This window comes from Phocoena phocoena, chromosome 11 (assembly GCF_963924675.1).
Source record: "Phocoena phocoena chromosome 11, mPhoPho1.1, whole genome shotgun sequence".
In the NCBI taxonomy this organism is placed as follows: Eukaryota; Metazoa; Chordata; class Mammalia; order Artiodactyla; family Phocoenidae; genus Phocoena; species Phocoena phocoena.
The window spans coordinates 85,896,675-85,920,026 of record NC_089229.1 but is presented as its reverse complement, the minus strand read 5'-3'; the positions used below and the strand labels follow the sequence as shown (position 1 = coordinate 85,920,026).

The 23,352-nt window shown below is 37.7% G+C and overlaps 1 protein-coding gene across 2 annotated transcripts in view; it reads left to right on the top strand.

Annotated features, from left to right (window-relative positions):
• Positions 1-20,221, top strand: part of PDE3A (phosphodiesterase 3A) — a 300,679-nt gene extending 280,458 nt beyond the window's left edge. For both annotated transcript variants that reach the window (XM_065887140.1, XM_065887139.1), the window contains 7 exons: positions 1,040-1,151; positions 7,858-7,971; positions 8,110-8,309; positions 10,115-10,318; positions 10,984-11,139; positions 12,240-12,492; positions 19,980-20,221. In XM_065887140.1, coding sequence (XP_065743212.1) covers positions 1,040-1,151; positions 7,858-7,971; positions 8,110-8,309; positions 10,115-10,318; positions 10,984-11,139; positions 12,240-12,492; positions 19,980-20,221 — 1,281 coding nt within the window. The remainder of the gene's footprint in view (positions 1-1,039; positions 1,152-7,857; positions 7,972-8,109; positions 8,310-10,114; positions 10,319-10,983; positions 11,140-12,239; positions 12,493-19,979) is intronic.
• Positions 20,222-23,352: the final 3,131 nt, after the last annotated feature.

The window sequence follows — 23,352 nt, the reverse complement described above, 5'->3', positions numbered from 1 at the left end:
CTGTGTATATATGTACACAAATACACACATTATACGTAACTGATGAACATTAAGTATCTAATTTAAAAATATTAGTGAATTTGAACAGATTTAAAGTCAATAACAAAAAATAGTAAAGTAACCGTGAAGTATTATATCAAAGATTTAGAAGAAATATTTCTAGAGAATTTTAAGAAGGAATGCAAATAACGAAAAGGATGAATAATTCTTTCTTAGAGTCTCCTGAATTATAACCAGTACTGTGCCTTTGTGACATAAAGTGAGGCCACTTTAAATGGTGCTCTACTCCATTCTGCCACGTGAATAACCGTTTCTCTCCCCATTACCTTCTTCTGTGCCTTTTTCATGTTTTTCTTTCTCCCTCATTTGCATATCAAATATGCCAATTACATCCAGAGCTATTTACTTGATTTGAATCTCCGGAGCTATGAAAGTAATTGGAAGGAGAATAGATATTCAAAGGAGAAAGAAGACAATTGAGGAAAAGTAGTTTAAACATTTTTATTCATAGTGGATTAGAAATCTTTCTTCTCTATGTATTTCAACCAAGCCAACCTTTTCTCTCTCATAATTCTGTCCTCTTGTTCTTCACTAAGGCACAACTCTGAATCCTTTATCCTCTAGAAAGCTTTTTTTCTTTAATTTATAAAATTAGTCCGAATTAAAGCTTTCTCTCATTCTTTATTTAGCACTTATATATTATACAATTAGCAGTTTACTCAGTATTATTCTCTTATTACTGATACCACATGCAGTTTAGTACCTTGATATGTTTCTAGAGTGTATACTGGATTTTTTGGTTGGCTGTTTCTTGGGTTTTATGTCTCTACCTTTAAAAATAGATTATATACCCCTTATCAGGGACTACAAGGGCTAGGACATGGAGGTCTTCAATATCTATTTATTGTTCCCAGTAAGTCTCTCTACGGGCAGTACATTAATATGGTTGATGGAATGTATACATTTTTCTCCATTTTTCTCTTTACATCTAATACACATTGAGGGATGTTTTGTAAGGCTTTGTCTTTTTCTTTGACAGGTATCATACAGACTTTTTGAAGACATGGGCCTCTTTGAAGCTTTTAAAATTCCAGTTAGGGAATTTATGAATTATTTTCATGCTTTGGAGATTGGCTACAGGGAAATTCCTTGTAAGTATAAGAATTAATACTTTTAAAATCCATTGAATTTGTTATGGGTAATGGGATATTGAATTATTAGCTACTAGCACAGAATTACACATTGAAAATACCCTGTATGGCCACATGGTATAGTGATTAGGAGATAATAGTTTATGTTAGAATTCTGATCCCTTTACATATCAGCTGTTGGAGACCCTGGGTTTTGGTTTTACTTAATCACAATGTGCCTCATTTCTTTTTTTTTTTTTCGGTACGCGGGCCTCTCACTGTTGTGGCCTCTCCCGTTGCGGAGCACAGGCTCTGGACGCACAGGCTCAGCGGCCACGGCTCACGGGCCCAGCCTCTCCACGTCATGTGGGATCTTCCTGGACTGGGGCGCGAACCCGTGTCCCCTGCATTGGCAGGCGGACTCTCAATCATTGTGCCACCAGGGAAGCCCTTGCCTCATGTCTTGATCTGTAAAATGAGGATCATAATGGCTGCTTCATAGGATTGTTATGAGGATAAAATGATGTAATAATTCTGAAGGGGTTATAACAGTACCTTGCCCATAGTAACTCCAATTTAATTGTGTGCTAAATAAATAAATGTTAAATTTATTGCTCATTTTATAATATACCTCCCTCATTGGGTGAATTCTCAACCTTTATTCTGGCATCCACAGAGTGAAATCACTAACTATTAAAGTTTTTCAGTATAAGATAAACCTGGCTGGGAGCAGAGGGGCAGGAAGATGATGGTCTAATTAATAAAATAGGAGAGACATCTGGAAGTGGTTGTAGAGAAATTACTAGGAACATTTTAAAAATCAAGATAAATGTGAAGACCAAAGAAAGGACACAACCAGGGTTCAAACTTCTGAACTTTGAATATTGTGAGAATAAGTTTGTCGTTTATAATCATGAGGAATTGGAACGCAGAAGAGATATTAAATTTTCAGTATGTAGCATTTCAGATTATCATCAGAACATGTAAGTAGCATTGTCCTACATGCTACAAAATAAATGGAACTGGAGAAAATGTCCGTAAATCCAATAAAAAATGTACCAAAATCATGTAGCTCTTTTAGGAAATAAATGCACAGAAAGAAAACTAGTCAAAACAGTATCAATAGGGGCTTCCCTGGTGGCGCAGTGGTTGAGAGTCTGCCTGCCGATGCAGGGGACACGGGTTCATGCCCCGGTCCGGGAAGATCCCACATGCTGTGGAGCGGCTGGGCCCGTGAGCTATGGCCGCTGAGCCTACGCGTCCAGAGCCTGTGCTCCGCAACGGGAGAGGCCACAACAGTGAGAGGCCCGTGTACCGCAAAAAATAAATAAATAAATAAAATCAATATATTGCCTGGAGTGTGTGTTACTTAAATTGTGTTTTAACCTTTAAGTTTTAAATTTGCTTCTATATACCTTGGACTTTAGACTCCCATGTCTGTTTGTAGTTGCAAGGAGCTGAAGTTAAATAAAAATTATATGGAGACTAGAACACAAGTGTTTTCAGAAAGGGGTAGGGTAGTGCATTAACCAAGTGATCCATTATTAAGATGTTGATTTTCAAAATGCCATCCACATGCTACATTAAGATGAAAATGCACAGTTGATGTTGTGTGATAGGAATGAGTTATGAATGAGGAGTTAGAAATGAGGAATGAGTTACTGAATCTACAAATTGTGTGATAGAAAAGGAGAATGAAGAACTAAATCTACAAGTGAGATTTGTTGGAGAATATGGAACCAAATGCAGACAAAATAGGACAGCGGGAGTAGAGAGAGGAACTTAAGAGCGCGGGGTGTCGTGGGAAAGTCTGGCCGATGGGGCCATGGAAGTGGAGAAAGAAATTTGAAAAAGGGGTAGTTTGAAAGGATTTCAAGATAAGCCTTGATTTCTTAATACCACATTCCCAGGGCCCACCCTGGTTGGATGCCAGGGATTGAGCTAAGTGTTAGTGATTTCTCAAAGGTTAAGGAATTGCATAAATAAGCTTTTACAAGAAAGGAAGCCACTGCAAACACTAAAGAACAGCTAGTATCAGAATAAATCTACAAGTTAATATATTTCAAAATATATTTTAGTGATATAATCAGCTATCACCAAGTTCCATTGAGTTCAAATTGATATAACTACTAACTTTTCTCTAGATAGTATACCATTAACTCAGAGAGAAATTTGACCAGTACTTATTTAATTGTAAAAAGAAGTTTTCAGGTTCCAAATTTTATTATTCATTTTTATATTGTCTTATTACATATTTATATGTTACAAGTAAACAGATCTTTTTCCTGAAATATCAGGTTCTTCATTCCAGGTGAAAAGAATTGTTATAGTAACTTTACTTGTTCTGTTAGAAGTCCCAGACACTTCCCATAAAGAGAATTTATTTATATCTTCTCAGAGAAAAAAGTTTTAATTGATGATCACTTTTAAATAATAATACCTTGCATGTTGTAGGGTTGTAAATTTAGACTAGTATGGACATTTATTAAGAGCTTTGTTTATCATTATTTAAAATTAGCATGTGCAAAAATGTGTTGTATGTCTACTAATTTAACATCTGCTCCTAGAGAACTATATTTCTAATATCTCTGTATAAACCCACACAACTAAATGAAAAAAGCCAAAGGGAAACCAAAGTGGGGTTAGATTAGCTTTACTATGATAGTGAGCTAAAATATTAGAAACTAAATTTTTATTACAGTTCCAAGTTTAACAGTTTCCAAGAGAAGAGGGAAGGTATGAAAGCTTTTAAGTTTGTACCCAGAACGCTTACTAAAATTTGAAAAATCTATTAATAGATTTAAAAATGAGATAGATTCAATAGATAGATAAATAGATAATTTCATGGAGCAGCTGTGGGTAAAATTATAAATATAGACAACTCACTGATAGAAATGTGATACCAAAAATATATTTGTTCAGAAAAGATTAGGATAAATTATAGTTTATATTCAATCGCACAGAGAGAAAATAATGTTTCATATTTTTCGTAGTCCCTTTCAGTTGGGCATTTTTGGCTAGTAAAGGTGATAAATTGTTAGGTCATATTCATTCGTGGATTCAAAGTTACTCTTAAGAGAGCATTTTCTATTTACAAAGACTTTCATCTCTAAAATATATTCTTCCTAGCACCTATCATTCTCATTAGTCAAGTTTGAGAAGTGGAGATAATGCTTCAGAAATACCTCTGATCATGTACTATCTATTTATTAAAAAAATTTTTTTTTGAATTTTTACATTTTATTTTATTTATTTTTTTTATACAGCAGGTTCTTATTAGTTATCCATTTTATACATATTAGTGTATATACGTCAATCCCAATCTCCCAATTCATCCCACCACCATGTACTGTTTAATGGCAGCCATGAGAATAGTCTTGTCTCAACTTAGTTTAGTTCAGTTCGATTAAGCTATATGTGATGTGCCGACCAGTTTTAAAGCTAGATACTGAGTTGACATGGAACAAGCTAGAAGGGCAGAATTATCACAGTGTTAGCTACATTCCAAAGAAAAAAAAGTATTTCAAGTCTCATTTCTGTCCTTTAGTATTAAGACTTTTCCCTCACCCTTTGGTGAATAGGCGCATAGAGAATTTTCAATGGAAAATCTATAAATTTAGGTCTAAAAAATCTATAACTTTTACATACAACCCCAGCCTTCCATACCAGCTCGCTTCAACCCACTGCTTGAGGCATAAGGAAAAACTGAGAAAACAAGTGTATCAAGACAGCAGAGGGGATGGGCAGGCTCTGGGAAAGCGTAGGGCGGGTGATGTGTTAGTGCATGCACGTGTGTTTACGTGTTGTCAAAAAGGCAGGGGAGGTTGCCTGGTGGGTGAGAGAATTATTAAGGGATTTGTCCAAAATGCAGAGATGAAGGAAGAGGACGAGAATAATGATGATAAAATAAGAAGAGCTCTGATATCATTTCTTAGCCCTGTCAGTTGCCTTCCAGGGCCAGAAAAAGAGCACTCTGAGCATATTCGTATGTCCTACAGAAACTCGTCAATCCTGTGTTGACCTAGCTAGCATCTTTCCTGGGTGTCTTTGCTCCTGAGCTGGTCCCCAGAGAATTAACGGCAAGAGCAACAGTGATACCAGCACTTGACACAGTATTTGCCCATAGTACGTGCGAAGTAAATATCTGTTGAACAAACATGTTAATGACTACTTAAAGACAGATGGTTTTTCCATCCTACTTAAGTGATAGTGACAACATAATTATTTTAGAGCTACACCTGCCAAACTGTATCTCTATCTATCTATAAATATATGTATGGATTTAAATAGAGTTAGGCTTCGTTAGCTACTGTTTTATTTAGTACTTTTGAACCTATACTCAAAAGTAAAAGGAGGAATTTCTCTTTCCTGTATACTGTCTTTCCCTAGTTTTTTAATCAAGATGATACTCATCTCTAAAACACCAAAAATGTTTAAAGAAAAAAAGTTTTATAAGATGATACTAGACGTATAAAATGTGTTTGGCCACTTTCTTGTTTGTACATTTTCAGCACTAAATCATTTCAATTGTTCATTGCAAGTTTATAAAACTTACCTATCAAACCTTCTGGACCTGGACCTTGGAGTGAGGAACAGGGCAGGAAGCAGGATAACTCAGAGCAACAAGTTCACCTGTACGTGGTATTGTCTATTTCTCACCCCAAAGAGGCTCGGCCAGCACCCTGATACTAACACACACCCACCCTTGTGATACTGGGCACAAGCGCAGGTTTCCCTGACTTGCAATGGTAATGGTAATTACATCCACACAGTAATCGTCCCAGCTTGCCACAAGGGAAAAGAACTTAACCCAGGAGCTCCCTCCCAGCATAGCCCCAGACACTCTCTGACCAGGCTGCATATTCTTCCTCTACCAGGTCATCACTGCCTTCTCCCTCGCCCAGGGCTTAGCATCGTTTTTATTTTAGCTCTTCAATTCTATTCTTACAAACCCAGCATTGATTTTGAAAGAAAACAGGTCATCTGTGCTAATCTGTCATCTTGTTTTAAGAGCAATCATGTATTTTATGTGAATGATATTTACATCAATGGCAAGCTTACTATATACCAGCCACTTTAAAATAGGTTCCCTTCTGTAATTCTCACAATTGGACTATGAAATAGTCCCTATTATTGTCTCCCTATTTTTGTCTCCCTATTTTTAAGATAAGGAAATGAGACTTAAAGTTTTAAGTCACTCACTCAGTAACACAGGTAGTAAATGTCAGAGCAGAGACAAAGATCTGTCGTAGATCGAGAAACTTCTACCGTGATCAACTTCGTACATGGCACAGGTATAGACATAAAATGTAATTGTCTTAAATCACTTGAGATAGTCCATATACAGAAATAGAGACTCCAGTTTGAATAAAATTGTTCTTTGGAAACTAGGTAATATCTGCATTCACCTCTGGCAATGACTGTGAACAGGTTTTGCTGTTGACCCCTTGGGAGCCTAGGAGGTCTGCTTCTCAAAGCTCTTCTGAAGACATCCTCTAAAGACCTCACAGCCCCTCAGTGAGTTCCTGGAGTGTTCACCCAAGATTTAGCTTAAAGACTGACTCCTAATAGTTCCAGAAATGTAGGAACATAGGCATCGTCTTCCCACGTTCTCCTGTGTGCCACCAACACCACAGATGTCATAGTTTCTTCATTCTTCCCCGACCAGGGAACAGGTGTTTCTCTCAAATTCCCACTATCATTCTGCTTGTTCTCTTCTGTTTTTGCTTCTCATCTGTTGAGTATTATTCAGAGATGTAATCTATTACATTAGAGAAGGAAATTGTATCATGGTTGGTCATTAGGAATAAAATGTGTAAAGACAGCATATTTAGGGTAAAGCATAGCAATCAATGAAGTATTTTGAAAGGCCAGATAAACAAGAGAAAAACATGGGAAAATTGCACAGAGAAAGGTGAGCCAAGAGCACAGTGGGCCTTTGGTCATGGTTCCCTAGAAGCTGAACTACACATGTGGAAATAGGACCCCCTTCCCATGGTAATGACATTATAACTAGGAGATTTGGTTCCCCCTTAGCTTTTACTCTTCGGAATGGCTCAACTCCCTACACTATTATACAAAGAGGTTTTAATTTTTCCTCTTTAGGTATTTCCTAGAACTTTATTCCCAAGTTAGAATTTCTAGATCAGAGAACATTATCGATTTTGCTTTTGCTTTTGCATTGTGGATTTGGTATACATATAAAAGATGTGTTATTCATTTTATTACAGTGTTTTATGTTTGATACAGAAGAAAAATACTATGTTCAGTTCACAAGTTATATTTAGATGCTATTTATCGGAGATGAAATACTGGGTGGTATAGACCATTGGTCTGATCTAGGTTAACTATATCATGGGTCTTTTATTCCAGTCCTCTGTGTAGTTTTATACAGGAACATGGGAATAAGAACAAGGGTAAACATCACAGTGGATTCAGAGAGTGAGTTTCCTACATACGTTAGGTTTCTGGTGGACTCTAGACAGATTTTTTTCATTTCAAACATCTTTATGTGTAATGAATGTTATTGCTGTATTTTTTTCTTGTTACTCTCGATGTTACCGAGGGATGGAAGAGTAATCACAGAGTATTTGTCCTAGAATATTTGGCTGTCTTTCACTGGGGTATTAAAATGGGAGGACTAAACTCTTTATCCAGTAGGTGGCACTCTTGGTCCTCGGACCCCGGCGTTCACAGATGAATGACTGTTCCTTTGCATTGGTTACAGACCATAACAGAATCCATGCCACCGATGTCTTACACGCTGTTTGGTATCTCACAACACAACCTATTCCCGGCCTCTCAACTGTGATTAACGATCACGGATCAGCAAGCGATTCAGGTACGTATGAAGTCCCTCTGTGTGCTCCCTTGTAAATTATGGGAACAGAAGAGTGGTTTTTTAAAAAGGAAATCAAGACAAATGATATCAGTTTAATACTTTCTTAAAAGCTCTATTATCTTCATTGTCTCTTCTCAGATTCTGACAGTGGGTTTACACATGGACATATGGGATACGTATTCTCAAAAATGTGTAACGTGCCAGATGATAAATACGGATGTTTGTCTGGCAATATCCCTGCCTTGGAGTTGATGGCCCTGTATGTGGCTGCAGCCATGCATGATTTTGATCACCCAGGAAGGACTAATGCTTTCCTCGTTGCAACTAGTGCCCCTCAGGTAAATCTTTCAATTGTGATCAGGGGAAATAATTCAATTTTGAGATTTCTCTGAAGAAAATTAATTTTATAAATCTGACTTTCACTTTAGCTCATATTCACTTGGTGCCTGTTTATATTTCGCCCTGAGATAAAATTCTTAGAGACCACGCTCATTATGAAAAGATACCATGGTCTGTTCTAAGCCATCAATGGTGCATATGCGACGCTATCACCCATGGGGATCCCTTCTCAATTTTCTTAGGAAGAAAAACCGCTTGAATTCATGTTAATGAACTTCCCCAACAAAGAAAATCTGACCTATACAAAAGTTTCTTTCTGAAAAGATTAGAGAACCAAATCTTTCTTGGTTCTCTAATTTAAGAATTAAAGGTTTCTTTGGATATAAATTTAAGACTATTAAGAATGTAAGGCTCCTCTGGATATAAATCCCACCATTCCTTTGAGATATATTCATTATAACAATTACTATTCTTATGGCATTTTTATTGGTTAGGAAGAATTAAAAATCAATTTATTTCATTCACTTAAGGGAAATTTTTCACCTGAACATTAACTTTAAAGAAGTTCATCTTGGCATGTACTTAAATAAGTCCAATATTAAGCACTAAGTATTTAGGCATCTCCATCTATATATAATTAAATTTTATAAGCTTCTCCTTGATTTAATCAGCTGGACCCATGTTACTAAAGATCCCAAGATCTTGTTTTTCTTTCTAGAGGATCTAGAGGCCAATCTGGTCCAGTATTTTTTTTTTTTTTTTTTTTTTGGTCACGTTTGCTTTTTGTCTTTTTCCCCATTCTCCTCCATTTCCACACCCTCTCTTATAGACTAGTCTAGAATTTTCTTCCAATCTGTATACAATACAAATATCCTGATTTTTTTTCCTCACTGCTTACTTTAATTTCTTTCACTGTGCCGTTCATACACCAGCGTATATTTTCCCTAAAGATAAGCAAATCCTTTTGCCAACACCATATACCATTCAATTTTCCTACACACGCATGCATTTTCAGTTGCCTCACTTGGTATCTCACGACACAACCTATTCCCAGCCTCTCAACTGTGATTAATGATTACGGATCAGCAAGCAATGATAAATTAATATTTATTAATATTCATAAAATATCAATTTTCATGTCCTTGGTCTTTTTTGTCCTTATACCTTTTTTCCCCCTCCATCTAAATCTACCACACTAGTCTCCAAGCATTTTTTAGGCAACTTCCTTTTCCTTTGCAGCGTCCCTCAGCATTACTAGAGAATTTCAAACAAGTAGATATTTACTATATACTTTCAATTAGTAGACAGGGGGTGATATTTCCTATGGCTGATTGTGGGGTAAGAATCTTTTGAATTATGGGTTTCTCAGGGATTCCATTCCTCTGTATTAGTTATATGTATTTAACTAAAAGGAAGTCACTCATTCTAGATGTGGGAAGTAACTGAGTTACTTCTTAGGCATCTTAGTATATTTGCATATTTTAATGGTTAAATTCCTGTGCCCTGCAAAATAATAATAATCTGATAAAAGCTAACTCTAAGCCCTTCAATTGCAAGAATTTGAAATAACGTTTCAAGGAAATGAAATAACGTTTCAAGGAAATGAACTTTATCTTGCAAAAAAGGAAATTTAACCAAGAAAAGTAAACAATGTACAGCAATAAGTGATTCTTAATAACTAGCTGTCACAAGATTACATTCCTGTGTTCCCTGATAAAAGCGGATTCCAAAAGCTTTGCATATTCTCATTTATTTTTGTTTTTTAATTTAAAAAGTTGAACTCTTCCCTCTCGTCTTCGCCTAGGCGGTGCTCTATAACGATCGTTCAGTTTTGGAGAATCATCATGCAGCTGCTGCGTGGAATCTTTTCATGTCCCGGCCGGAATATAACTTCTTAGTTAACCTTGACCATGTGGAATTTAAGCATTTCCGTTTCCTTGTCATTGAAGCAATTTTGGCCACTGACCTGAAGAAACACTTTGACTTCGTAGCCAAATTTAATGCCAAGGTAACTAGATTTGTACCAGTCTTCATTTTCTGACCACATTGAAAGAAGTCATGGAATCACTGCTGTCACCTCATATGTGTCAAATGTGAAAATGAGAGGCAATGAGATGTTTAACCGGAAGCGGATATTTAGGCATTGGTCCCAACCTGGAAACCTGATACGCTGAGGTGCTGTCTGTATAGATTATACTTTGCCCTACAGAGAAATAATAGAATTCTAACTATCGTTGTGTTTTTGTTTGATTTAATTTGCTCTCATCTCCGTGGAATGCTAACAGAAATTACCTGGCAGTAGTAAAGGTCAAAAACCTGAAGCAGAATTTCATACATCAAACATAAATGCCCAAATATTAACTCAAAATGTCTTATTTGTAGCCACATTATTTTAATAGTAATTTAAAACCTATGTTAATATTAAATAGCATTTCTTTTCAATAATTAATTGAATAATTAATAATTATCCATCATTCGTTATTTTTTTTTGGTGAGCTAGTTTACTATTTATGCAAGCCAATAACATTATTTGAAACAGCTGAGATGTTTCTCATTACTTGGCATTCTAACCTGCACATGGTAGGAAGACAATCAATATTCTGTTGTTTATTCTCCTGTTCAACTTTTGCTTTCATTGCGTCAGAACCCATTTTAACTTTGTCCCTCAAACAGGTGAACGATGAAGTTGGAATAGATTGGACCAATGAAAATGATCGTCTGCTGGTTTGTCAAATGTGTATAAAGTTGGCTGATATCAATGGGCCAGCTAAGTTTAAAGAGCTCCATCTTCAGTGGACAGAGGGTATCGTCAATGAATTTTATGAACAGGTAACTAAACTATTTCTCTTAATCCATATTGAGGCTGCTCATAAATTCCCTAAAGCTTCCAAAAGCTGTAAAAGCGTGATGAGTCTATTTCATATTCATGCTGCCATCAGAAAAGGCACTGGCCAGTTTTAATCAGAGATTAAAAAATGACAAAAATTGGACTAAACTGTAAGCGTAAAAACTCTAAGATAAAGTTATTTGCAAGTATTAAGTAATAAATCGCCTTTCCCTGGACACTTTTAAAGAAAGATTAGAAAGAACTTTTTTGAGCATTATAGATAGGACTTATATTTAAAATAAATGTGCTTTCTAGAAAATAAGGTATTGCCTTTCCTCGGAATAAATTCATAATCAATCCTGAAATACTGAATACAGAAAAAATGTAAAGGAAAGAGAAAATCCAGTTATAATAATTCCACTACATAGGCATAACCATTGTTGATATTTTGGTATAATTCCTTCATTAATGCTGCTAGGTAACTTCTGATTTACAATCATCTGATATTTTTTTTCCAGAAATGAATCAGTTCAAAGTAAACACTTATACAGTAATACTGTTAAACATAGATAAATAAGAATATCAGAAACTATATAATCACAGAAGACATAATTCAACCCAAAGCCGGGTTGAGGTAGCAACTTTAATTGAGGAATGAGTTACTTTAAAATTCCTGGCAGCCAAGGCAAAGCAAAAGGAAAACATGATAGATTATCTATTTGTTGGATGTTTATATCCAGCATTGCCTTTTAAGATGCATCTATATTCTAACTTATACTCTAACATAAGGAACAATGACTAGTGTGATGAGAAAGGTCATCTACTTAGACATTAAACCATTTCTTGTATTTCCCCTTGATCAAAAACCAAACCCTCAAGATTACCAAAGTGGTAAATGGCAGCAAAGCAGTCCGACAGGAATCTTAGTAATGTGGGGAAAATCTCTTAGCAGTCCAGGAAAGAAAGAGTTCACACGTACGCCTGGGTTCTTGCATATTTGCAAATTTTAGATGCCAAGGGAATGGTGACTGTATTTGTATTTTACACTTTCCTTGTCATTTGCCTTTCTAGTTAACTGTTCCTGCTGCATTCCTATTTCTAGGGTGATGAAGAGGCCAGCCTCGGGTTGCCAATAAGCCCTTTCATGGACCGTTCTGCTCCTCAGTTGGCCAACCTTCAGGAATCCTTCATCTCGCACATTGTGGGTCCTCTCTGCAACTCCTATGATTCAGCAGGACTGATGCCAGGGAAATGGGTGGAAGACAGTGATGAGTCAGGAGACACCGATGACCCAGAAGAAGAGGAGGAGGAAGCACCAAACGAAGAGGAAACCTGTAAAAATAGTGAATCTCCAAGTAAGTTATAGAATCTCTCTCGACTGTGCTTCTCCCAGGATTGTTTTCTTACTTAGGTTCACAATAAGTTTGATGCTTCTCGTGAATTTCATAGCTGAGTCCAAGTAGCACCTGCTGCAGTGATTATGGCTACTCCCCCTTCCCCAATATCATGATAATGGAAATTACAGACTGTGGAATCTATTATAAGACCATGTTCATAAAAAGGTATGTTCTCTGTTATGAAGTAAGACAATTAAGTAATCAAAGCCTATTTTTCAGAGTATCTGAATGATTTAGGAATCTCAGGTACTATTGAGACTACCATAGGCTCTTCCTGGCTTGCTTCGGGGGAGGTGCTAAAGTGGTAAGAGGTAGTAGTCACTCATTCATTCATCAAATATTTAGTAAGCACCTACTCCGTGCCAGGCATTCTTCTAGGCTGTAAAGACAGAGCCATGAACACATGGGACAAAAAAAAAGAAAAATCGATCAATCCTTGCCCTTTTAGACTTATATTCCAGTGGGGTCAGCAGACACTAAGAAAGACAAATCAGTAAATCTGTAATATGTTAGGTACCGATAAATGCTAGAGTTTAAAAATAAAAATGAAAAATAAGGATATGAAATATTGCGCAGAAAGATTAAAATCTTAGATAGATAGGATAGCCACGGACGGTCTAAATAAGAGATTTTTTTTTTTTTTTTAAACCTGAAAGAAGCAAGGGAAGGAGTGATCCATGGAAATAGATGTGGACAAAGCATTTCAAGGAGAGAGGAAAGCAAACCGTGTAAAGGTCCTGAAGTGGACACTGGCTGGGTGTTCAAGGAGCATCCGGAGAGCTGGGAGGCTGAAGCAGAGGAAGGGGGCTGCGAAGCGGGGACTGAGATGATGGAGGGTTAGAAGGTAGGGCTCTGCAGGTCACAGTATGGAGTCTGGCTTTTAACTCTGAGTAAGATGGGAAGCCATCAGAGGTTTTGAGCAGAAGACTTAGTTGATTCAACTTATGTTTTAACTGGATTGCTTCAGCTGCTGCATTGAGAATATTCTCGAGTTTGGGGTAAGAGCAAGGGTGTAAGCAGGGCAGTGTCTTAAGAGGCTATTGAAATTATCCAAGTGAGAGATGACTGTGGCTTTGGACCAGGGTAGTGGCAATAGTGACGGTGAGAAGTGGTCACATCTCGTCATTGATTTGGAGTGCATCATGTAGCCGTTCTAATCTGTTCAACTTAATTGTCTATAAAATCAAGATTATTATTCTCCACTGTTTCTCCTGCCATAGGGAGGAAGCCCTAATAGCATAATTAGGAAAACCAATAACCCTTATAGTGACATTGCACGAATACTGTTCCTGTGTTCGTGGGAGTATAGTACGTGGTTCCTATCTACCTTCATAAAGGAAGTTGTCTTGATATTGATATTTTTCAAGGCCCTTACCAAAAATATTACCAATGAAAGACATTATGATCATTTTTTCCTTTTTTTTTAAGCACAGTCAGGGAAATGCATGACTTAGTTCCTTTGGCCATCTAGGTAAAGAGATATTCTAACGTGTGTATTAACCTATTTTGCCCTCATATAAGTGCCCTGTCGTAAGCTCACATAAACAGAGATAAAGAACTCACTACTGACCACAGACTGGTGAGACGGGGCAAGTTTGGCTTTAGGTCAGACTTTTGCTTAAGGTCTAACCCGTATATTAACTTTTATACAGAATGGGAGGAAAATCAAAAGTTTTCCTTCAATATTCTATTATCAAAGTAATTTTATTTTATTCCTCTGATGTTTATCAAAAGACGTCTATTAAAACTTTTGTGCTGATCTTGGGATTCAGAGGTAGGAGCCAAGATAGGATTCATGGATTATTCATTTTCTCATTTAATAAACATGCATGAATTTTACATTTTTTTCATTCAAAGAGCCAGGAAATTTGCTGTCCGACTAAGGACTGGACCGTTTTTCCACTGAATGTTACTGGAAAGTGTGGTCAGCTTAGCCTCTGGGAAAGCTTTGTTCCCGTGGGCCCTACTTGATTGCTATCTGAACTCAAATACATTGAAGCAACACATACATAATCTAGGCATCAAGAATTGAAGAACCTAGGTTAGGAGATTTAACAGGCTCAACTCGTCAGCGTTGGCTTTAGCAGCAAATACAACAACCAAATATTCGATTTGTCTCTGTTCCGTAGGGTTGGGTGGCCATACTGACTCTCAGATTCTGGTGTGTTACTCTACCGACCTTCCCATTTTTAATCAAGCTCACTAAAGCAGGAATGAGAACTCGGTGGATTCTGTTTACTAATAGCTTCTAAAAGTCAACTGGTCACCTTTACGTTAAAATTTAAAACATCGGGCTTCCCTGGTGGCGCAGTGGTTGAGAGTCCGCCTGCCAATGCAGGGGACAGGGGTTCGAGCCCTGGTCTGGGAGGATCCCACATGCCGCGGAGCAACTGGGCCCGTGAGCCATGGCCGCTGGGCCTGCGCGTCTGGAGCCTGTGCTCCGCAACGACAGGCCACGATAGTGAGAGGCCTGCGCACCGCAACGAAGAGTGGCCCCCGCTCGCCGCAACTAGAGAAAGCCCTCGCACAGAAACGAAGACCCAACACAGCCAAAGATAAATAAATGAATAAATAAATTTATAAAAAAAAATTTAAAACATCATCAACAATGATTTGATAACCATAGCTTTTGAAAGATTATATTTGAACTATGCCTTTATAGCCAAGAAAATGATAAATATTGGGCAGTGTTAGTATCTAGTAAAAATTGGCCACGTGGAATAACAGAATTCTAGAAATGGAAGGGGAATCAGTGATCATCCAGGTCAGCTGCCTCATTTTACAAAAGTCGAGACTGAGGCTCAGAAGTCTGACAACCCAAGGTGTAGACGGATTCCGCAGAACCAGAAAGGAAACCCAGGTCTCCTTGTTTTAACTCCAGTGTTACTGACTCTTAGTAATTTTAATTTCAGGATTCATATTGACTGAGATGGTTAACTTGATTTAACCTGAAACTCAGATTTCAGAAAAAAAATGTAAATTAAATATGCACTGATAATTTCAGCAATTTGCAAAACTTGGAGATCTCTCAGGAAGCACAGAATAAGATATTTCAGTATGGTATCCTGGGTAAAGAAGGCATTTTTCCCCACCTCATAATTAAATTTGAAAGATTCCTACAGCAAACTAAGAGGTTTCTAATGAAGTACTAAGCTGCATTTAGAGTTTGAGCAATGAAAGGATCTTTGTTCTCATTTCAAAAGGTTTCAGTGCTGAACAATTTGGCTCTCAATACAGGCATGTTTTAGACCACCTGCAGACTCTAATCTACGCAAATTTATTTGGTACAAACTTTCTTCTACGTCACCTTATTCAGTTTAATTCCAGAGAGGTTTAGCAGCATTAATAAGAGAACAGCTGCTCTCATGGGGGCTGCCCCGAAAGGAAAAAGAGAAAAGTTGAGCTTTTGTTAGCTTCTTCCCTGTGAATGCACTACCATGAACCTGTATAACCTTTGGATGGAATAATCACCTTGAGCAGTAGAGCACGTGCTGTGACTGATTCAAGTCCATCCTTCACCCAGTGATCATCTGTAACTCGCTTGACTCAAAGGATTAGGTTAAAAAGTATATTAACATGTAAAGATTGAACTTAACTACAATAAAAACAATGTAGAAACAGACAAGTAGATAGCTTTGATAGAAAAGTAATTTTAAAGGTTTGCTCTTAAAGATTGAATGGATTAATATATTTTATTGATTTCTATAGAAAGAATGCAGATTTTTTTCAATTTTATTTTATGTATATATTGCCCTTGTTAAGAATCTTATAATTGAAGAAATTGGTGTTATGCTCCAGGGCCCCGTGCCCTCTGCCTGTACACATGCCCCTCACAAACCTAGCATGCTGCCAGCCCGTTCTCCACCCAGTGTATTTAATTCTCATAATTTACCGCTCAGCTCAAATGTCATGTCCTTTGGAAAAAGTCTTATCTACTCCCTCACAGGTTGAGTACCTGATGTTGCCATACTTTGATGTGTCAGAGAGAAATTGCACTGCATACTTGTTAAAAATGGTAAGGAAGACTTTCTTCAAGACTATTAAAATAGGAGAGAGACATTGGACTCAACTCCATTGAAAACAAAGGCAGGAGAGTTTTTACACGCTGGAATGAGCTAAGGAAAAAGTACTGAGGACCTTAAAGGGGAGTTGGTCAATGTGATTAGGCCATTTTTGTTTGCTAATTGGTGCTTATTGAAGTTAGGCTCCTTCCTACCCACACAGATCAGTGATAGGGACCCTATCTTTTTTTTTTTGTCTTTTACCCATTTTATTTTTTTACATCTTTATTGGAGTATAATTGCTTTACAATGGTGTGTTAAAATTGGTTCTGCTCTATAACAAAGTGAATCAGTTATGCATAAACATATGTTCCCCTATCTCTTCCCTCTTGCGTCTCCCTCCCTCCCACCCTCCCTATCCCACCCCTCTAGGTGGTCACAAAGCACCGAGCTGATCTCCCTGTGCTACGTGGCTGCTTCCCACTAGCTATCTACCTTACGTTTGGTAGTGTATATATGTCCATGCCTCTCTCTCGCTTTGTTACAGCTTACCCTTCCCCCTCCCCATATGCTCAAGTCCATTCTCTAGTAGGTCTGTGTTTTTATTCCTTCTCTAGTAGGTCTGTGTTTTTATTCCTGTCTTACCCCTAGGTTCTTCATGACATTTTTTTCCTTAAATTCCATATATATGTGTTAGCATACGGTATTTGTCTTTCTCTTTCTGACTTACTTCACTCTATACGCCAGACTCTAGGTCTATCCACCTCATTACAAATAGCTCAATTTCGTTTCTTTTTATGGCTGAGTAATATTCCATTGCATATATGTGCCACATCTTCTTTATCCATTCATCTGATGATGGACACTTAGGTTGTTTCCATCTCTGGGCTATTGTAAATAGAGCTGCAATGAACATTTTCGTACGTGACTCTTTTTGAAGTATGGTTTTCTCAGGGTATATGCCCAGTAGTGGGATTGCTGGGTCGTATGGTAGTTCTATTTGTAGTTTCTTAAGGAACCGCCATACTGTTCTCCATAGTGGCTGTACCAATTCACATTCCCACCAGCAGTGCAAGAGGGTTCCCTTTTCTCCACACCCTCTCCAGCATTTGTTGTTTTTAGATTTTTTGATGATGGCCATTCTGACTGGTGTGAGGTGATACCTCATTGTAGTTTTGATTTGCATTTCTCTAATGATTAGTGATGTTGAGCATTCTTTCATGTGTTTGTTGCCTGTCTGTATATCTTCTTTGGAGAAATGTCTATTTAGGTCTTCTGCCTGTTTTTGGATTGGGTTGTTTTTTGGTTATTGAGCTGCATGAGCTGCTTATAAATTTTGGAGATTAATCCCTTGTCAGTTGCTTCATTTGCAAATATCTTCTCCCATTCTGAGGGTTGTCTTTTGGTCCTATCTTTCTTAATAATTGCATTTCAAAGGGCTGGCTCCCAGGTCCTTGAGAAAGATGTTTCCTGGGTTGTCAAACTGGCTAGAGGCTGGGAGATTTATCTACATTACCAAGGGGCAGAGAAAGAATTTGCAATTACAAGTTTTAGATCAGGGTCCTAGTGTCTGTCTGGAAGAAACCTATCTGAAGTTTAGTGAAGATGAGGGGAACATTAAGGCCATCTTGGTCACTTATCTAGGTCCATCATAAAACATAGCATGTGTATTTCAGTTCTGATCTTCTTCTGGGCCCTCTCTCCTATAGATGGTAAGCTCCTTTAAGGCAAACTCTGAGACTCATTGGTCTTTGTTTCCATAGCATCCAGAAAAATGCTTGTCAGTTAGTAGGTGGTCAATATAAGCTGATTGATGGGTCCATCTCATGAATAAGATAACGAATATAGTAAATATTTTTTTTTAAATTCTTGCTTATGAGTCTGCCTGTATCCATTTTCCCCCCCACCCTGGCATTCATCCAACTTAATAATTTCCTTATGTGTCTGTATGGTTCAAAAGTAATTCAAAATAATTTGATGTCCTTTTTCTGAACTATGTTTTAAAAATTGATCTTATCATCTTTTAAGGTACAAGAAATTTTTTTAATAATAAAACTGTTGAAGGAATCATTAGCACTTCCACAAAAATTCTGGTGGATGGCACATCTCATAGCAATCGGCTTTCTTTTTCCTTCTTTTTTTTTTGTTATCGTTACTATTTTTTTTCTTTTGTTTTTTTTTCCTTCCAGATTTTACATGGTAAATCATTACTACTTCATTAAATAAATTCAAATTTCCTTGCAGATCATCCTGGTAACTTGTACTGTTAACTCTTTAATGCAGTCTCAGATCAGAATTTCCTGTGGACCACATTTTCATACTTTTATTATTTTTATCATCAATCACTTGTCAACACTTCACCATGTACTTGGAATTGTGGAACAGAAATTAGAGAGGACATAATTCATTTAGTAAACTCTTACTGAATACTAACTAAAGTCTGGAGCTTTGCAGATATATATGCAAAAGGGGGAAAAACTTCTGTCCATAGAGAAGTTTATAATCCAATGTGAGAATCTGCCTAACTAACTTCCAAATTCTCGGCCTATGTCTAAAATGGTCACTTGAATGAAGGTACGTTATATTCTGTGCTGAGAAAAGAATAGCTGCCTACTTCTCCACTTGGAGGTCTCCCAGACACTTCATGTTCAACTTACGCCTCAAGTCTGCTCATCTAATGTGCCCTTTCTCAGTACATCTTGCCACTCAGCTGTTCACGTCAGAAAGCTCAGGGCTGTCTTTGATTCCTCCCTTCTTTTTTCCTTACATTTAATCAGTTGCCAAGTGCTGTTGACTATACCTCACAAATGTATCTCACATTTATCTACTCATCTTCGTTTCCATTGTCCCCATCCTAGTCCAAGCCACCATCATCAGGCAGCATCCTCCCAGCTAAGTCATTTCCCCCTCTCTTTCTGCCACCTTTCAAAGACTTTGTACAACTCAGTGTAATTGTCCTTACTTGTTTACTCTCTATTTTCCCACTAGAGTCAAAGCTCCCTGCTAGAGGAGTTTGAAATTAATTTTTTAGTCCACAGGAAACAGAACAGTACTATCAAAACTGTCTTTCTTAAAAAATCAATATTGTAGACTTCTGTGGGTTGAATTGGTTGACAAAGCAGAGGAACACGTAACAAGGAATTATTCCAATAATCTAGGTGGAAAATCTTGAGAGTCTGAATGGAGTGAGTAATAACTCCAAGAAACAGACAAAACCTTGTATTGTTACCAGATATTAAATACTGTTCATAGTACGTCTCAATGATATGTTAATGGTTCATGCCATCTTCCTCTTATTTCCCCACTCTCAAAAATGATTATTACAATATACACATCAAGTGATAGATATATGTATCCATTTGGTACTTGACCCCTATGAATAGGAAGAAAAAACTGTCCTGTACTCAACACACAAATAAGTAGTCTAATTTGGTGTTTTCTCAGGAAAGAAAACTTTCAAAAGGAGAAAAGTCTACTGCCAAATAACTCAGCACCTTCTGCAGAACCACAAGATGTGGAAGAAAGTCATTGAGGAGGAACAGAGGTTGGCGGGCATAGAGGATCAGTCCCTGGACCAGTCCCCCCAGCAGCATCCCTCAGACCAGATCCAGGCCATCAAGGAAGAAGATGAGGAAAAGGGGAAGCCGAGAGGAGACGAAACCCCAACCCCAAAGCCAAACCAGTGACAATGGATAAATGAGCTATGTTTCGAAACAGAGTGACTTGTCACAGACTCTTTTCAAGCCAGCACAACACTTAGACACAACACTGTAGAAATATGAGAAGATGGGCAAACGGCTATGGCATTTTGGGATTCTTTGCATTTTATGTGTTTATTTTTACAGTGAGGTACATGGTTTAAAAAACTCTCACTCAGAGAAGCTTTCACATTATAACAACACCAGCTTCTAAGGATTTTTTTAAAGGAAGAAGTATATATGTGTGTGTGTGTATATAAGCTCTCACATAGATCCATGTAAAACATATTCACAGACACACACGCAGACACACAGACACACCGAAAAGCCGGGATTCCTGGCTCCACGATTTAGTAACATTCATGTTAAGATATATAGTGGTCACTGTGATATAATAAATCATAAAGGAAAAACTAAAGGAAAAGAAATTCCAAAGGAGATGGTGAAGCTTTAGCCGGGAAGCAGTGTAGCAAATGTAGGTTACGACTAAGAAGCTTTTGCTCTTAGTCCTGAGGGATGAAAGTTCCAGAGCATTGTTTGAATTCTTATACATCCTGCCAACATTGTGTGCGTGTGCGTGTGTATGAGAGAGAGAGAGATGGAAAGGAGGCTCATGTGTACGTACATTTGTGTGTATGTAAAGAGAGATGTTTGTGGGTTTAGCTGTTCATAGCATTGCTGCAGCAGACGACTCAGCACATGTGAACAAACAGGATGAAGTTCGCTCTGGAGAGTCTTTAAGAGGCAGCCATCCCAAACGCCTGCCTCTACTTGGCTTCAGTATAAGTCCCTCTGCAGAAGGAGGGGATTGGCAGGCTGGGGGACAGGGCCACGGGCCTGTGCATCCCTTCGAGGCTCTCTGTCACCAGCCTTAAAGCGGGAAGACTGAGACATTTTCCAGTCTAGTCGCTGAATGAATGTATAGGAGCTCTTTGTCTGTCTGTCTGTCTGTCACTCACCTAAAATCAAATCACCACGGAAGGGGATGGAATTCTTTAAACAGAAACACCTCAGAAGGAGCTGAAGTCAGGTCTTTTCATCAGGTTACAGTTCTAAAAGGTCGCCAGAGAAGGCCTGAGAAATGGCTCGTAATGGGGATCGCCTATGTCTTAATTTGCTGCAAAATGTGCGGTAGAAAAAGAAAAAAAAAGAAAGGAAGGCAAGCAGAAACCCACTCTGGGATAGCTAGTGAGTGAGAGATGGAGGGGAAAGTTTCAACCTAGGGTTTGGTGTTTATTGACGTAGTGAAAGCCTGATTCTTGGCAACTGGTGAAGATTGGCTTTTGGGTGGCAAAGGTTGCACGGACAACCCTATTGTACTGTTGCACTCACGGTGTGATGGGGTGACTTCTAGCTGTAATCTGGCCCATTGTCATGTTTTTTTTTGGCAGGGAAGACTTGAGGGATTTGGGGGGACTGGGCCTATCACTGACAGTCTTTTTTTTTTTTTTTGGTTTGTTTATCTACACTTGTTTATGCTGTGAGCCAAACCTCTATTTAAAAAGTTGATACTCACTTTCAATATTTTATTTCATATTATTATATTTGTCATGAATAGTTATCTTGATGTAAATATAAAGATTTGTTTTTGTTTCTGTAGATAGTCAACTCTTTTTTTTTAAGGGAAAAGGGAAACATTTTTATAAAGTTCTATTTTAATCACCATTTTTATACATTGTAGCTCTCTCCAAGCCCAGTAAGAGATGGATGGTTCATTTGCATGGAGGTCGGTGAACACCCACTCATCTACCTGTTCTAATTTAAATGATAACCGGATACAGTTATTTTATGCCAATTAAATGAGGATGCTGCAAAGAATGTTTTTTCACTAGCAACTCTGGCTAACTTTTGGGTAACTTCTGGATCCACATCTCCCAAGCGAAAGACTTTCTTAAACAATGAGAAATGTTTATAATTGGTGTCCCTTTCTTCCCAACACTTTTTGCTTCTAACATTTCCTTTGATACTATATCCTGGCCTGCTCATCATCTAAACAACCTTAGCTTCAAGTAAATCTTGCTTGTGATTTCTACTTTTTATTTCCTCTCAAATCATAGAAAAGAGTGTTTACATTAAAAATGCCTTCATTTCTCATAAACGGATATCCTTCCCTTCCAAAGCAATGATTATACAATAATCCATGGCATTTTTTATATAAGGCAAAGATAATACAATCCAAAATAAACATAGTTTCAAGACAAATTTCCCAAAAAGTAGGAAAATATGAAAAGGATCAAATAGATGCAGATTCTACCTAAATAATGAGAATAATTTTTTTTTTGAGTTAACATCAGGTCTTCATTATTTAGGACTTACTGAGTTGTTTTCCATTTTTTTAGTATTGCCTGTGTGTCTCTATGTTTGCAAAACTTACTGTGAGTCAAATACATTTCCCCAGTGAATTTATTTTCCTTCCATGGCAAATAACAGAAGGGGGGAGAAAAAGCATTTATACTCACATACCTCTTGTATCTAATTACTTAACAAAACTAATCTTTTCCCCTGCTCCAAATGCCACATGTCTCTAAAATAAATGTAAGTCCAGGAAAAATCTAGGTATGGAGCAAGTTAAATGGCGACAGAGTAGTTATACATTCATAACCGTATATTGGTGGCTTCCTCAACGCTCCATGACCCCAAGTAGGGGCCCGCCTGGCTGCCAGAGTAGAGGTCTAAGCACACTAGCTGGTTTTTGTTTTGTTCTGTTTTCAAGTACATGAAAGAATCATGGCCAAAGCAGTAAGAACCTCTTCATTCCAGAACTGTGCTCACCAGTCTAGGCAGATTAATCATTTTTTTTCTTCAAAGAAAGATAAATTGACAGTGTATTAAAGCTAAAGTCAGTTCAAGAAAAGGAATAGCGATTCTTCAAGTGCTTGACTTTCATACACACCCAGTACATCCCACAGGATGCCAAGGGACATGAAAAGATGTTTTCTGCTAGTGGTGGTCTCCCCGTCCTTGGTCAGCAGTATTACTGTGTTCACTTCCAACACCAGAGCTTGCTTCCTGTGGTGCCAGTGTATTTGTTGCAATTCACTACATTTTTATATGAGCCTAATTATAGGTGCCATTAGATAAACTCAGGTCTTTCAAATGAAGGAATGTCTAGCCCATTT